Source organism: Myxine glutinosa, chromosome 5 (genome assembly GCF_964187855.1).
Source record: "Myxine glutinosa chromosome 5, kmMyxGlut1.1, whole genome shotgun sequence".
In the NCBI taxonomy this organism is placed as follows: Eukaryota; Metazoa; Chordata; class Myxini; order Myxiniformes; family Myxinidae; genus Myxine; species Myxine glutinosa.
Window position 1 is genome coordinate 162,593,786 of NC_136265.1, and position 16,436 is coordinate 162,610,221.

Consider the following 16,436-nt stretch of genomic DNA (forward strand, 5'->3'; position numbering starts at 1 on the left):
ACACATTAGTGATTACTTGTGGATATTTGTGCTATTGGATACTTGTGCTGTGTTATTGGATACTTGTGCTATGAACATTGTGATTCATTATTGGATACTTGTGCTATGAACAAATTTGTATTTAATATGAACAAATAAATTTGTTTGTATTAAATATAAATTTCAAAAATCACTGTTTCGGCCTCGCTACAGGCACTCATCAGACGGCTAAAGCTACCGCTAGTGTTTCTATTTAGCATTTAAAAAAAAATCTTTATTTCTCTATTTTACATTTCACTTTATTCATTTCAATGATGTATGACATGAAGCATAAAGATGTTTGATGTACAATAAGAAAGTTAATAAAGATGTATCATTGTAATGTAATCATCAAACTTTTCTGCAGGGAGAGAGAATGGAAATAAAGTCCAACAAATTATTTCCACTGGTCCCAAGTCCCATAAATAAAGTTTCCAAAGGACCAAAGTCCCAAAAATAAAGTTCCCAAAAGTCCCAAGTCCAAACAATAAAGCCATATCCTTGTCGGCACCACAGGACCTCACTCCACGGAGACCCTCACACCATCCTGTCTTGCCATGGAATGCAGCCCAGCATGAGCCAGCAGTAGGTCATTCGCAGCAATATCTTGGTCCAGTGCAGCCAAGTCATTCAGAAGGACCAGCTTCATCCTATGTTCATCATCCATGATAGATGTTGGTAGAGAGACCCTTGGTAGACCTTGACCATAGAACATATTGCAGTGAGCTGAAATGTCCACCCCTATTTATACCTGGCCAGAAAATCGTGGTATGTCGTAATGCAGTCGCCAGGCAGTTGTAGCTCTGTCGCCAATGGCCGTAACTCGGCCGCCACTAGTCCTACTGCTGTCGTCGTCAGTCTCCCATAGCCACAGGGGAGACGTGACAGTTCTTCTGTACTCGATATGCAGCCGCAACAGTGTCGGCCCGTAGTCGGGAAGATGCCGCAGGAAGGCCGTATGGCATTCGCATCTCTGCCGTGCTTGCTGGTGGGGCGATGCTGGGGCGATTGCGGAAGACTATGAGCGACTGGGTTGCGGCCGCTTTACGGTCTTATTACGGATACCGACGACAGCATGGCGGTTCCATCACGACAGCATGGCGGATTCTTTTTGAGGACGACTGAGCGTGCCGTTTTTAAACATTAAAAAAAATATTTGGCCTCTTTGCGGCTCTTGCCGACTCCAGCAGACCTGGGGAGGATAACCACGACTACAGAAGACTGTCCATTACGGTTTCATTACGATTGTCGGTGGGTGGTGGTGATTTTTTCAGTCGCCAGTAGTCGCCGACAAATCCGCCTATGTGTGACATGGGCTTAAGTGTCCCAAAGATGTGGTAATCCGAAGGGGCGAGGTCTGGCGAGTAGGGTGGATGAGGAAGACATTCAAAATGCAAGTCCTCGATTGTTGCAGCTGTAGCGCAGGCATTGTGGGGCTGAGCATTGTCATGCTGCAGGAAAACACCGGGAGTGAGTCGTCCACGACATTGTAATCTGTTGGCTGGTTTCATTTTTAAGGAGGCCTCAGTATGATGCACTGGTGACTGTTTTCTCTGGGCATGTAATGCTCTACAAGTGGGCTTCGACTATCCCAGAAGTGTGTCGACATCACTTTTCCAGTGGACGGCTGTGTGTGGAATTTTTTGGGCTTCGGTGAAGTTGAATGGTGCCACTCTTTGCTTGCCTTCTTCATTTCTGGTTGAAAGTAGTTGACCCAGCTTTCATCCCCAGCGCTGTAAGAGAGCGTCGCCTTCTGTTTCGTAATGTCGCAGAAGTTCTTCACATGCGTCCACTCTCCGTTCTTTCTGTTCCGGTGTGAGTTGTCTCGGCACCCACCTTGCAGACACTTTGCGGAACCCCAGCACGTTGTGAATGATATTGTGTGCTGAACCATGGCTAATGTTCAATTCGGAGACCACTTCATCCACCGTAATGCGACAGTTTTCCCTTAGCACGCGCTCAACTCCTGCAACCATTTCTGGTGTGTCGGTTGTGTGAGGCCGGCCCGTGCAAGCAGCATCTGCCACACTGGACACACCACTTTTAAACTCCTGTCCCAGTCGTACACCTGCTGCAGCAATAAACATGCGTCACCATATTGCATCTTCATTCTGCGATGGATTTCACTGGGATTCACACCCTCACTTCCCAAGAAACAGATGACAGAACGTTGCTCCTCCCTGGTGCATGCTTCTGAGGGAGCCGCCATCTTGGAACTGCTCTACTGATGCCATACGCTCAATGTTGCCAGATCTAAAACAGGCAAAACATGATTCTTACCCATAGATATAACAGATGTCGTCCACAACTACACACATTACGTACATTCTCAAATTTATATCGCCATTTTAAGGTTACTTATTGACTGGGTCTCATATATATATATATATATACAAAAACAAGATAGAGAGTATATCATAACATTAAAAAAATGCTGAAGATCCTTGAGTCCTTCTTAAGTTTAGATTGAAAAATCAAAATTCCTTTCAAAGTGTGAGTAATTTCCAAGTGCGAATTTTTTCCTTTCCTTTTCCTTTCATTTTGCTTTCCTTTCAAAGTGCGAATAAAGAAGAGCAATTGTGCAAGAAGCCACAGAGTTCTCAGCTGGACCTATTGTGAGAGGCTTAGGGGGTTATGATAAATAAATGTTACTTGGGGATTATAAAAGGTAAAATATACGCTAGAGGCCTACGGAACCATCACAGAATGTGTTTGCCCTTAAAGCATCACCAAGATGTTTTTAACGTGCACATTACATTTGAGACCGATTTCATTTGTATTTTCTTTGCATCTAACTGGACAGAATGGTGGCAGTTTAAAAATTGTCAGCGGATACTTGGAGGTTGTCTGAGAGTTTAACAGCTTTTCAGATCGACAGCGTATCATGTACAGAATCGCAGAAACATTTCACCCCGTGGTTCTCAGTGGCTGCTATTCATGCTTTTTTTTTTAGCTCACCTGGAACGAAGTTCAGGGGAGCTTATGCGATGGCGCGTCGTCAGTCCGTCCGTCCGTCAGTCTGGAAACACTTGAAACTTCTTCTCCAAAACCGCTGATTGGGATTGCGACCAAATTTGGCACAAATTATATTTGTTGTGTTGTGACTAAAGTTTGTTTCTGGCATTCAAAAATATCGGGGTCTAAGGTGGTCTATGGGGGGCTTGCCCCCCAAAATAGGTATTTGCTTCTTTCTCAGAACCGACGCACACAATTTTGATGAAACTTCACCACAACCTTCATCATCTGTGATGTACCAATGTTTGCTGAAGGCATTGGAAAAATTGGGGTCTGAGGAGGTACACGGGGAGGGGGGTGGTGTGGGGGTGGGGGAAGGGGTGGGTGGGGTGGGGTGGGGTTATCCCCCAGAATGTTTTTTTTTGTTTGTTTAAAGTCTTATGATTATGTTAGTATGATTTGACATGCTGCCCTGTCTTCTAGCAAGCATTGAAATTGGTTTAAAATACCTTTAGTCAGTGCAGTATAGGCAGTCCCCGGGTTTCGAACGAGTTCTGTTTTTAATTCTGTCTGTAAGTCGAATTTGTATGTAAGTCGGAACAGTTACGTACAGTTCACATCTCGCGTCAATTAGTCAAATGTTTGTCTTAGTATATAGTATATATTTTACCTAAAACATCTATCGTTATAAAAAACATTAAAGAAACATTTCTTAAACTGTTTAGATAGAAAAGATAATGATTAAAGGTTAACACTTACTCTCGTTCCAATTGATGTCTTGCATACCTTGAAACGATCATACCTTGATATATCTCTCCGAGATGATGGGCCTGGTGTTGGAGAGGATGGACCTGGTGCTGGAGAGGATGGACCTAATAGGAATATTACGCTGATTTTGATCCTCTAACCAAATTACCAATAGCCTTTCCATTTCGATAATTAAACCACTGCGTTGCTTAGTGATAATTGTCGCTTTCATTGGGACAGAGCCTTTTACATGCTCCATTACTCTCACCATGTCCTTTATAATTGTCCCGATCGTTGACCGACTGTAGCCTAACGCTTTTGCAATGTTTGTTGGCGTTTCACCTCTCTCCGATCGCTTTATTATTTCCACTTTCGTTTCAATTATGAGCGTTTTCCTTTTCTTAGATGCATCACCATCACTTGCATCAGATTTACGCTTTGGAGCCATGATTAAGAGGGTAAATACACGAAAAATTTAAGTCAAAACACAACGCACACAACAGTGTTTACGCGATCCGACTTAAAATGGCGACGATGGCGTGGCGTTGTTCTCCCTCGGGCCGACGAACCGCTGAAAACGCGCAGTGTTTTGAGCGTCGCGCAAAGTAGTCCGCCCGTTCATTAGTATGAACCATTCATTGTATGTTACTCAATTTTTTAAATAATAGGCTTTACGGAGGTCGGTACGTAAGTACGGGCATTTGTAAGTCGGGCGTTCGTAACCCGGGGACTGCCTGTATACTGTTTATTTTACCAGGTGTGTGCCAGGGGTGTTGCCCCTATGTTTTATGCCTCTGCTGACGAAGTTTCTGGAGGCATTATGTTTTCGGGTTGTCCGTCTGTCCATCCATGGTTCCGTCCGTGATAGGTTTTTGTTACCGTGATAACTTGAAGGTGAAGGGATCTTAGTCAAACTAGATACAAGTATGTATAATGATGTAAAGATGAACTCATTACATTATGGAGTCAAGAGGTCAAAGGTCAGAGGTCACATTAGATAAAAAAATGTTACTGAGCTAACATGTGACCTCATAATGGGATTTTGTCCAAACTTGGTATAAGTATTTATTATGATGCAAAGAGAAACTGATAAGATTTCGGCATCCAAGGTCATATCCGGTAAAAATATGATACTTGAGAACAGCTGAAGGGATTTAAATCAAACTTGGTATAAATATTATAATGTCGGCGGAGGCATATTGGTCGATGTCGCGACGCCGAAGAGTGCCGTTCTAGTTTTAAATTGACTGCAATGTTGCTTTAAAAAATATATATTATTTTGAGAAAAGTTTTTCTAATTATTTGTCCTCACAGGAGGAGCTTGTATAGAACACGTGTAACGAGGAGAGTGGCAGGCACATGCATTGTAATGTGAATTTCATGGACATTAGCATATGATGCATAAATCAACAGTCGGGATATTAACCTTGGGCTCACAGCCTCACCCGCTTATGGGAACGGTGACATCTAAAAAAAAAAAATGAACCAATTGCATTGGCTTTTTCTTGACCTTTTGTTTGTTGCATTTGAAATTGTACTGCAAGTTATCACAACTGAACCGTGTTCTGTTAAATACTATTACTGTGATGTCATTGGTGTGTTTTCAATCCTATCCTCTGCCTTGTTTACATTGCTCTATCGCAGCTGATGAGACAAAGCTGAAGGCGATGCAAGAATTGAGTGAGAACTTTGAAGTAAGAACAATTTTGATCTGACAATTGGGGCTGACATGGCCACTTTTCATAAATGCCCTCGAATAATTATCCTTCAAAAAGGTTGATCTTTCAAGATCATGATAATCAGTTTGGGTTTGGGCAGTTTCCCATTTTGTGATTATATTGTTAAACTTCTTTCCATGTAAACATTGCTCCTTTATTGTACCTCCATCATAATCGAATAAGTGTTTTACTTTGTTTTGTGTTTTTTGTTGTTGATTTCCAATGGAGCTGGCAGGATGGCCTCGACTCATCTCCAAGCTGTCTATCATGCATTTGCATCACGGCCCAGCTACAAACTGCCATCCGGGTGTTTCATATGTAGGGTGATTCATCAATATGTTTGCCGTCCCTCAGATGGACGTCAAATTGGACGTCCTGTATGCCAACATTAGTTAGTGGACGTTAAATATCCCAGCGTGTCCTTTACGAAGAGTAGGTGAGGTAGCGCTGGCACCCTGAACAAATTCCAAATTCCTGCGCTGACTTCGTGAGTCGGAGTGGTGATCTGACTCGGAAGGTAGCCCAGTAACTCCTTCGGTAGCACCAACGCTCTGCTTCGGGCAGTGTACATGATGCTGATGATGATGATGATTATTTCCAACAAATTTTAACAATGAAAGTGTATGTAAGCTTGAGTGCTTTCCACCTTACATTGTATTATGCATCCCTCTTGGAGTGAATACCATCAATTATCCATTGTTTTCAAAATTTCGACTTGACCTCTTCTTGTACCTTTTTCAGAATGTAACATCATCTCAGCAGTACCCTATTTTTCTGGAGCATGCCGTTCCTCGCTTCCTCACATTCCTGCAGGATGGAGAGGTTCAACACCTCCAGGAGAGACCTCAACAGGTATGCCCTCGTAAGATCATTCCGACACCACCTGAAAATAATTAAAAATAATAATTATTGCCTCAACTGCTTGAATGAAATGATCGATTCTGAGTAATACATTTGAAACCTGAGCTGGTTTCACAAGCTTTTGCACTGGGTTCACGTTGTGTTTGGTATGTGCGAACAGCAATTACGCAAGTTGGTCTTGGAAATAATACACCGAATCCCAACAAATGAACATTTACGATCTCAAAGCAAGAACATCCTCTCATTGCTGTTCAGGTTTCTTGAGGTGGGTGTGCTGGTGTCATCAAAGCAGGAAAATATTTCGAGTGAATCTTAGCATTTTAAATTGATCAATGCAAGCTTAACGCTGAGAGGTGGTTGATAATGTCGGGGAAGATATTATGAAGCAAACTACATCAAAGTTTTTTTTAAAGCAACGAGCATAATATGTTGTTTTTTAAAATTTTGCTGTTGTTAGTTATTATAGCAGTGTGATGTGTCACTCAGTTCATTACATGTCTGATGTTTTTGTGCCCAACAGATGGAAAATGAGGAGAATGTTCTCATCTGTCTGCGAATCATCATTGAACTGCACAAACAGTTTCGGCCGCAGATCACTCAGGAGGTTAGCCAGTATTCTTTGCTCTTTCACCTTTGAGTTATGCTTTGCACTCTTTGTGTGTTTTTATGCCTAATCTGTGTGCTCTGCATGTTTTTATCACCCACAACCTTTTTATGTTGAACAGCCATTCAAGAACTGCACAATAATCCATTATTAAGCCTTGTCTATGTAACTTGATGGACTGTGTTTTCATAATGTACTCAACTTTGCTTTCAAAAAATATTATATTCTTAACCAATGTTATACAACAACAACAACAACAGGCATTTTTTTTTTTTTTTTTTTTTTTTGTATACTGAATCGAGGCTCGTGAAAGGGCTAACATTTACTTCACAAACAAATCAACCAGACAAACAAAATATATAAAAAGAGGGAGCGGAAAACAAGATGGGGAGAGAAGGGGAAGCACACAAACACAACATTTGAGAGCAGGGAGATGTGTGGAAGGGAGAGGGCTTGGGGGGAGGAGGCGTGGGAAGGGGGGGGGGGGGGGCGGGGGAGGGAGAAGTATAAAACACAAGGACACCAAGGACTTCCAGGGCAGAAGTTGGTATTTGAAAAAAGTGGAATTGGGGTGAAATTAGCGGGGGTAGAAAAGATCAAGGTTTTGGATGGGGGAAGATAAGAGATGGTGGTGAACAGCTGTTTTAAAGACCTGGAGGGTGGAGTGGGATTGAAGAGAGTGAGGGAGTTTGTTCCAGAGGTGGGAGAAAAGAGGAATGAAGGAGTGAAGGTGAGCAGAGAGTCTTGATTTTGGCAGTTTGACCATAAGAGGGTTGCAGGCAGATCTTGTGCGACCTGTAGGAATATTTGCGGGACAGAGCCCAGAGAGAGCTGGGGGGGCAAGGCCAGAGAGGAGTCGGTAGAAGACGGAAAGACCACCAACCTGCCTGCGGTGAGTGAGTGAGAGGCCCTTGGAGTTAGCTTCATCGCGGGAGATTCCAATGATTCTGAATGCTTTGGTTTCAACAGCGTGAAGCCGAGCTAGGTGTGAGGCAGGAGCACCAGCCCAGAGGGGAGAGCAGTATTCCATTGAGCTGCGGATGAAAGCCTTGTATGTGGTGAGGAGCTCAGGTGTGCCAAGGAAGGACTTCGCACGACGGAGGATGCCCAGTCGGCGACTGGCTTTGGAGGCCAGATTTGAAATGTGGTTTTCCCAGGAAAGATCATGGCAGATAGTGAGACCCAAAAGCTTGAGTGACAGAACTTCTTGGAGAGGATTATTCAGAAAGTGGATGGGAGGGTTGTCCAGTCGGTCTTTTCGGAGAGACATCGTAAGAGTGTGAGATTTGTCAGGATTGAAAGACATGTTCCACTTGTTTGCCCAGTCTGTGATTTTCTCCAGGTCTGCAGAGAGTGAGGAGGCTGCAGACTGCCGATCTGAGGGATGAAGAATGGAGCGACAGAGAGTAGAGTCATCAGCAAAGAGATACAGAGGATTTTCAAGAGAGTCGGAGAGATCATTGATGAAGACCAGAAAAAGCACAGGGCCCAGAACACTGCCTTGTGGAACTCCAGCCTGAACAGGAAGAGGAGATGAGAGAAACCCATTCATGGCCACACGTTGACTACGACTAGAGAGGAAGTCCGCCAGCCATGCGTGGAGATTTCCATGGATACCAAAAGAGGAGAGTTTGGTGAGCAGAGCGGGGTGCCAGACCGTATCGAAGGCACGTGATATGTCAAGGGAGACTGCTCTAATTTCCTGTTTGGCATTGAGGACCTCCATCCATGGTTGAGAAAGCAGAAGCAGCATGTCCAGAGTAGAGTGTCCAGGTCTGAAACCAAATTGATGATCAGAGATCAAGCCATTGGAGAAGAGGAAAGATTTCATATCTGAAGCAATGATGGATTCCATGACTTTGCTGATAATTGGGAGAAGGCTGATTGGTCTGTAGTTGCTGGGATCTGTTTTTGCACCTTTTTTGTGCAAAGCGGTGATGTTGGCAGATTTCCAAGCAGATGGAAGATGACCTTGAGCAAAAGAGAGGGTGAAGAGAACAGAGAGAGGGAGTGAAAGAGCGGAAGAACAGGATTTTAGGACATTTTCCCTGCTAGAGCGGGGGTTAGCCTTGCGGTCCCCATGACAATCATCTCCATTTTGCCCTATTTTCTACATCTCCCCTTGTTAACCCCCATTTTCCCGCATTTCTTCTTCCACCTTCTTCAGCCAAGTCTTTCTCGGTCTTCCCCGTCCTCTACTTCCTTCTACATTCATTTCCATCACTCTTCTCAACCAGTCACTTTCATCCTTCCTCAACACATGACCAAACCATCTCAACTTGTTTCTCTTCATAGCATCAATCACAGGCTCTATTCCCATAATCTTTCGCAATTCATCATTTGTCTTCCTCTCTCTCAACGATACTCCACACATCCACCGAACCATTCGCATTTCCACCCTTTCCAGCCTTCGTTGCTGCTCTCTGTTCATTACCCATGTCTCGCTCCCATAAATCATAACACTTCTCTTACATGCAGCATACACCTTTCCCTTCAGCTTCAACGACACTCCCCTCCTCGTCAGCACGCCACTCAGTTCCCAAAATTTCTTCCATGCACATCTCACTGGCAACCGTTGCCGAGTCTGATCCACCTTCTCCATTCACCTTCTTCTCCATTCTTCACCAATGTTAAATGTTGTTAATGAAACTTTCTTGCTCAATGTACGGTACAACGTTGAAAAACGCACAGGAACACGCACACGTTATGAGACATGGGTAATTAACGTAGAGCAGCAACGAAGGCTGGAAAGGGTGGAAATGCGAATGGTTCGGTGGATGTGTGGAGTATCGTTGAGAGAGAGGAAGACAAATGATGTAACACACACACACACACACACACACACACACACACACACACACACACACACACACACACACACACACACACACCTTTGAGACCCTGGAGGGCCCCGCTCCGTTCCACCTTCTGAAACCCGCAAAAAAAAAAAAAAAATCTGTTTGGGAACCGGGAGTGATTATTTCATGAAACATCTTTTGTTTCTGTTTTTTTAGTTTAAAGTGTTATGATTACTTTAGTATGATTCTACATGCTGCCCTATCTCATATCAGCCATTGAAATCGGTTTAAAATACTGTGATACTGTTTAACATACTGAGTAGCGTGCTGACGAGGAGGGGAGTGTCGTTGAAGCTGAAGGGAAAGGTGTATGCTGCATGTGTGAGAAGTGTTGTGATTTATGGGAGCGAGACATGGGTAATCAACGTAGAGCAGCAACGAAGGCTGGAAAGGGTGGAAATGTGAATAGTTCGGTGGATGTGTGGAGTATCGTTGAGAGAGGGGAAGACAAATGATGAATTTCGAAAGATGATGGGAATAGAGCCTGTGATTGATGCTGTGAAGAGAAACAGGTTGAGATGGTATGGTCATGTGTTGAGGAAGGATGAAAGTGACTGGTTGAGAAGAGTGATGGAAATGAATGTCGAAGGAAGTAGAGGATGGGGAAGACCGAGAAAGACGTGGCTAAAGATGGTGGAAGAGGAAATGCGGGCAAGGGGGTTAACAAGGGGAGATGCAGAAAATAGGGCAAAATTGAGAAGATTGTCATGGGGACCGCAAGGCTAACCCCCGCTCTTGCAGGGAAAATGGCCTTAAAATGCCCGTTGTTTGTTGTTTGTTTAAAATAGCTTTAGTCGGTGTAGCCTATTGCTTTATTCTACCAGGTGAGTGCCCAGGGATATTGCCCCTATTTTTATTATCTTTTGAATTGCCCTTTTGAATTGCCCTTTTGAATTGCCTTTTTGAATTACCCTTTTGAATTACCCTTTTGAATTACCCTTTTGAATTACCCTTTTGAATTACCCTTTTGAATTACCCTTTTGAATTACCTTTTAGATTTTAGAATTAAACATTGTGGGTTAGAAAGGTTCTCCTTTTCCAGTTTTGATGGATATATGGAAGGAAGGACATAGCCAAATATTTAAGTAGCTTCACTGTTTTTAAAATGACTTTATTCCTCTTTGTGGATGTGTGCTCGGGATGAGATGCCCTATAATTTGCCAAGTTCAGAGCCAAAGTGCTGCTAAACTGCAAGTCTGTTCTAATTCATGGTCTGATTAGTGCTCTCGTGTTCTCGTGTTCAAATATGTATTATATATATATATATATATATATATATATATATATATATATATATATATATATATATATATATATATATATATATATATATATATATATATATATATATATATATATATTATATATATATATATATATATATATATATATATATACATATATATATATATATATATATATATATATATATTTCAAATGAAATCAAGTAGTTCCTCGATCATAGACATGTCATCTCATGTCATCTGCAGACAGACAGGGACAGAGTGAACCAATTGCTTAACCAATCACTCTGTCCCTTTGCGCTTCACACAACAACTTCTGACACAACACTAGAATGACAGTTTGACATCCAGATTTATCTCTGATAATGGATACTCTTATGATGTGTATAACATTATTACATGAGCCTTATCGGGAATCTTGCTCATTTTTCTCTTGTTGACAGATTCACCATTTTTTGGACTTTGTGAAGCAAATTTACAAGGATCTACCAAAAGTGGTGGTGAGTGTTGATGTGTTGATGTTTTGTTGTTAGTTTGAATCCACACTCTCAACGTAGCTGTCCTCCTGGGATACTGATTTATATTGCTGTTAATAGGGAGGATGGGGTTGAAGGGAGTGGGTGATCAGCATATGCAAATCCCAGTTGACATTGGCTTTTTCTTAATGATGTTTTTGGATTTCCTTTATGGATTTGTGGAATTTGTAGCTATGGACCCCACGTTTTTGTAAAAAGAAAAAAGAAAAAAAAAGGGGGGGTTGGGGAAATTATCCTCCCTCACTGTTTTGTGCAGTCGTTTATTTCATTTTCTGTAAAGGCCAAACTGGAGGGAGGGGGAGAGGAAGGAAGAAGGGAGGGTTGGGGGTGGGTGGTGGGGGGTGGGGGGAGGAAGGAGAGGGTGAGACAGGAAATCTACAGCAAATGCAAATGAACCTTTATTCTGAAAGGATGCAACACATGTATACTGACACGTTTACTAAAAGTGGCTTTTTCTGACTTGATTTCTTCTTTAATATGTAGTTTAAGATTCCAATTCCTAGAAGGTATTTGAAATGAGCTGAGTAGGAACCGACTAAATAGTTTCTTCCTTTGGTTGCTTACTAGTAACCACACTGCTTAAATGCTGAACACGTGACCCACTGAACAAGGATATACACATGTCTATTAATTTTTATTTTCTAATGATTGAGCATGAGGCTCAAAAGCAGTAATTGCATGCATGTGAAACGATACAGAATGCGAACACATAAGAGTTATTCCTTGGTATGTCTTCCCAGCTGCCCCCTCCAAAAATCCCACTCCCCCACCCCCACAACCAGTGGTGGATTAATGCACGGGCATGCAGGGCACGTGCCCTGTGCTCCAAACTCAAAGAGCGCCCCGGGCAGAGGCGCTGTGATAGCCGTGCAACCAACGGGGACCCCGAGATCACGAAAAATGGCCGCGCATCCCAGTTTCCAATCTTTCGAGATGAGACTGAACGTGGGTCTCACTTTTCCGACAAAACCTATCAACTTGTGAATGGTGATAAACACAGCGCAAACGGAATGCACCATCTCAAGTAAAGAAAGAACCCTCACGTAATGAATCGATTTAAAAATGTTTTCCTCTCATGTAAACCCATGAGCACGGCGGAGCGTTGCGGTTTTTAATATCAGAGCTGTACCAACGAGGAAACAAAACTTCCCCAGCAGTGTTGAAACGAGAAACATAGCTCGACTAGAACAACATTCTGTAGACAGCAAACCTCCGCCAGGTGTACAGTTTACGTATTGTATCCCACCCACCGATAGATTGGATCTATATCCGGACCTAAACCAAAATCGAATCGACTTGTTCTTGTCACTTACGCAAACTTGTCCACCAAGTTTTGTCACAAGTCGTTCACAAGTTTTTTGAAATATCATGCCATATATTATTTTTAGCCCAATCACTAAATGGTGAAGAATCACTTCAAAAATTCTAGGATCCAGATCCAGGTTTTTCTGACCTGCTTCGACATTATGTATTTATATGTACAGTCACGTGAAAAAGTAAGTACACCCCATGTAAAATTTTGACTTTTTCAACATATTTCAACATACAGCTATTTGATCTTCATTTCAACAATATTGAAAGATAAAGGTGATATAATATAACAAATATCATGAAACATTTACATTTTGTAGTCCATTGTATAATTTAAATAAACATCAATGCAAATTTCGCATGTGGAAAAAGTAAGTACACCCCTACATTTATCACTACTTCAAATACCTAAAATTAGAATCAGGTGCACCAGCTCAGGTGCAAATGATTAGAACATCGTTAGAGAGGATCTTGGAGGAACCTGTCTTATTTAAACCTCAGACATTTCGTTTGGTTTGCTCTTTGTTGTTGAAGTGTGTGGCGTCACCATGCCTAGATCAAAAGAGCTCTCTGAGGCCTTCATAAAGAATGTTATAGATGCCTACGAGTCTGGGAAGGGATTTAAAAAGATCTCCAAACAATTTGGAATCAATCATTCGACTGTCCGGAAGATCATCTACAAGTGGAGAAGATTCCAAACAACTGCCAACTTGTTCAGGCCAGACTGCCCCAGCATGTTCAGCCTGAGAGCAGACCGCAAGATGCTGAAAGAAGTCTCCAAGAACCCCAGAATGTCATCACGGGACCTACAGGTAGCTCTTGCCACTGTTGATGTCAAAGTGCATGAATCTACCATGAGAAAGAGGCTGCACAAATTTGATCTACATGGGAGGTGTGCCAGGAGGAAACCCTTGCTGTCCAGCAAGAACATCGGGGCAAGACTAAAGTTTGCCAATGAACACCTAGGCAAAGACCAGCACTTCTGGAACAATGTGCTCTGGACAGATGAGTCAAAGGTAGAGCTATTTGGCCACAGTACCAGAAGACATGTTTGGCGAAAACCAAAGACAGCATTTGTCCACAAGAACCTGATACCAACTGTAAAGCATGGTCGTGGAAATATTATGGTTTGGGGCAGCTTTGCTGCATCAGGGCGTGAGCAGCTCACCATTATAGAATCCACTATGAATTCTTCATTGTACCAGAGGGTGCTTGAGGATAATCTGAGGCCATCTGTCGGAAAGTTGAAGCTCAACCGAAGGTGGACCTTGCAACATGACAATGACCCTAAACATACCAGTAAATCCACCAAGGAATGGCTGAAAAGAAAGAAATGGAGGGTTCTGGAATGGCCAAGTCAAAGCCCGGATCTAAATCCCATCGAGATGTTGTGGGGGGGATTTGAAACGAGCTGTGCATGCAAGAAACCCCTCAAACATCGCACAGCTGAAAGAATTCTGCATGGAGGAGTGGGCAAAAATTCCTTCCAATCAATGTCAGAGACTGGTAGACAGTTATAAGAAACGCCTACTTGAGGTTGTTTCTGCCAAAGGGGGCAATACCACCTATTAGAGCCAAGGGTGTACTTACTTTTTCCACATGTGAAATTTGCATTTATGTTTATTTAAATTATACAATGGACTACAAAATGTAAATGTTTCATGATATTTGTTATATTATATCACCTTTATCTCTCAATATTGTTGAAATGAAGATCAAATAGCTGTATGTTGAAATATATTGAAAATTCAAAACTTTACATGGGGTGTACTTACTTTTTCACGTGACTGTAAATACATTCAACATTTGTGGCCCTATGCTTCACATATTCGCGGTTTTTCGCGGGCGTATTTGCGGTTTTTCATGGGATTTTTGATCTTACCTTGTGAATCATGAAGCACCAAGAACATATCCCCCTTTTCCCATTGAAACAATGCGCTGATATTCGCGGATTCAACATTGGCAGTATTTTTCAGGAACGTATCCCCTGCGAATGTCGAATCCACAAATGTTGGGGTTCTGCATCATATAGTTTTTTGGCCCATTCTCTCAATTGTGGAGAATCACTTTAAAATTGTAGTATATGGATCCGTATCTTCTCCAAATCTAGTCAATTCCTCCTTTACACAACCCAACCTGTCCACCAGGTTTCGTTCGAATTCGTCGATAACTTTTTGAGATATCCTGCTCACAGACAAACGGGTGAAAACATAACTGTTGAATGAAAACATAAAATCCACCTTCGGTTGCGGAGGTAATTCAATTTACATGAGAGAGAGCGGGAGAGGAAAGACATACAAGTGGAAGAGCGAGAACATCACACGCTTCAAACTTGAGTTATGGTCTGCACAATAATTCTCAAACGGCAATCTCAAAAGTCAAGCCTCCAACCTTTGACATATTGCAGCCAAAATTGAATCCGTTCATGTTCATCTTTGTATTACAGTCCATAATTGTGCCAAGTTTTGTTGTGGTTCACAAGTTATTTCGGTAACAAAATTATTTTCAATTATAGGGCACATCCCCCTTTACCTTTGACTTTTTAAACCTAAAATGTAATCGGTTCATCTTTGTATGATAGTACATACTTGTAACAAGTTTGGTCAACGACAGTGGGTGTGATTTTTGTGGAAATTTTTGACAAGCATCTAAATGTATTTTGCCCTCACCTGTCTAGCGTAACTTCATGAGCCCCAACACTGATTTTTCCATATCTCCATCCCCCCTCCCGCCTCCTCCCTCCCCACCCTCCCCCCCCCCTCCACACTTTTAATTTCCTGCACCCATGCTTGCCCGTGAGTATTAATCTCCTTGCCTGTAGACGCGGTATTTCGAGAGTCCACAACCCATTCCCGAGAACATGATCCCACCACCTGAGATGGTGGGTATGATAACCTCGCTGCAAGTAAAAATGAACCCTGAGCGGGAAGACAGCGAAACTCGCACGGTGAGTGTTTATGGTCGAGGGGAAAGTGAAGAGGGGGGTTGGGGTTATGATGACTGATCACTGAGAAATGAGGAGGGGAATGCGAATACCTGCATTCCCAGAACGGTTATTCTTATAGACTCTGATTAAAGATTTCCTCACCCTCAGCACACGATAATTCCCAAGGGAACGTTGTCACTCAAGGTGCTGGCTGAGCTGCCCATCATCGTTGTACTCATGTACCAGGTGTGTGTGATTTGTTTCACTGATTAATGATTATTTTATCTGGTACATCATGTGTGTCATCTGGTACATCATGTGTGTGTGATGTACCAGATTGTTTTACTGTCCCTGTTTCTCTCGAATCTGTCTCACTGTCTGTCTCTCTCTAAAAAAAAAACAATAAAAAAACACACACACACACACACACACACACACACACACCCTTCTCACCAACACCTCTTTCCCATGTCCCATAGCTGTACAAGCAGAGCATCCACACCGTGGTGGCTGATTTCATTCCTCTTATTATGAACACAGTCACGCTGCAAGTCTCCTTACAGGCCAAGTGAGGATTCCAATTGGGAAACGTTTTGCTTTGAATGCCTTTTTTATTTTATAAGATAATTACTAAATCAACAATCTTTGTGTACATTTT

General features: G+C 42.4%; 1 protein-coding gene across 1 annotated transcript in view; it reads left to right on the forward strand.

The window, feature by feature from the left end:
* TRRAP (transformation/transcription domain associated protein) overlaps positions 1 to 16,436 on the forward strand; it is a gene marked incomplete in the record, with an annotated part of 152,508 nt that overhangs the window by 7,610 nt on the left and 128,462 nt on the right. The window contains 8 exon segments of the mRNA XM_078778972.1: positions 5,365 to 5,414; positions 6,180 to 6,290; positions 6,460 to 6,564; positions 6,820 to 6,903; positions 11,449 to 11,505; positions 15,674 to 15,799; positions 15,947 to 16,024; positions 16,258 to 16,346. Coding sequence (XP_078635098.1) covers positions 5,365 to 5,414; positions 6,180 to 6,290; positions 6,460 to 6,564; positions 6,820 to 6,903; positions 11,449 to 11,505; positions 15,674 to 15,799; positions 15,947 to 16,024; positions 16,258 to 16,346 — 700 coding nt within the window.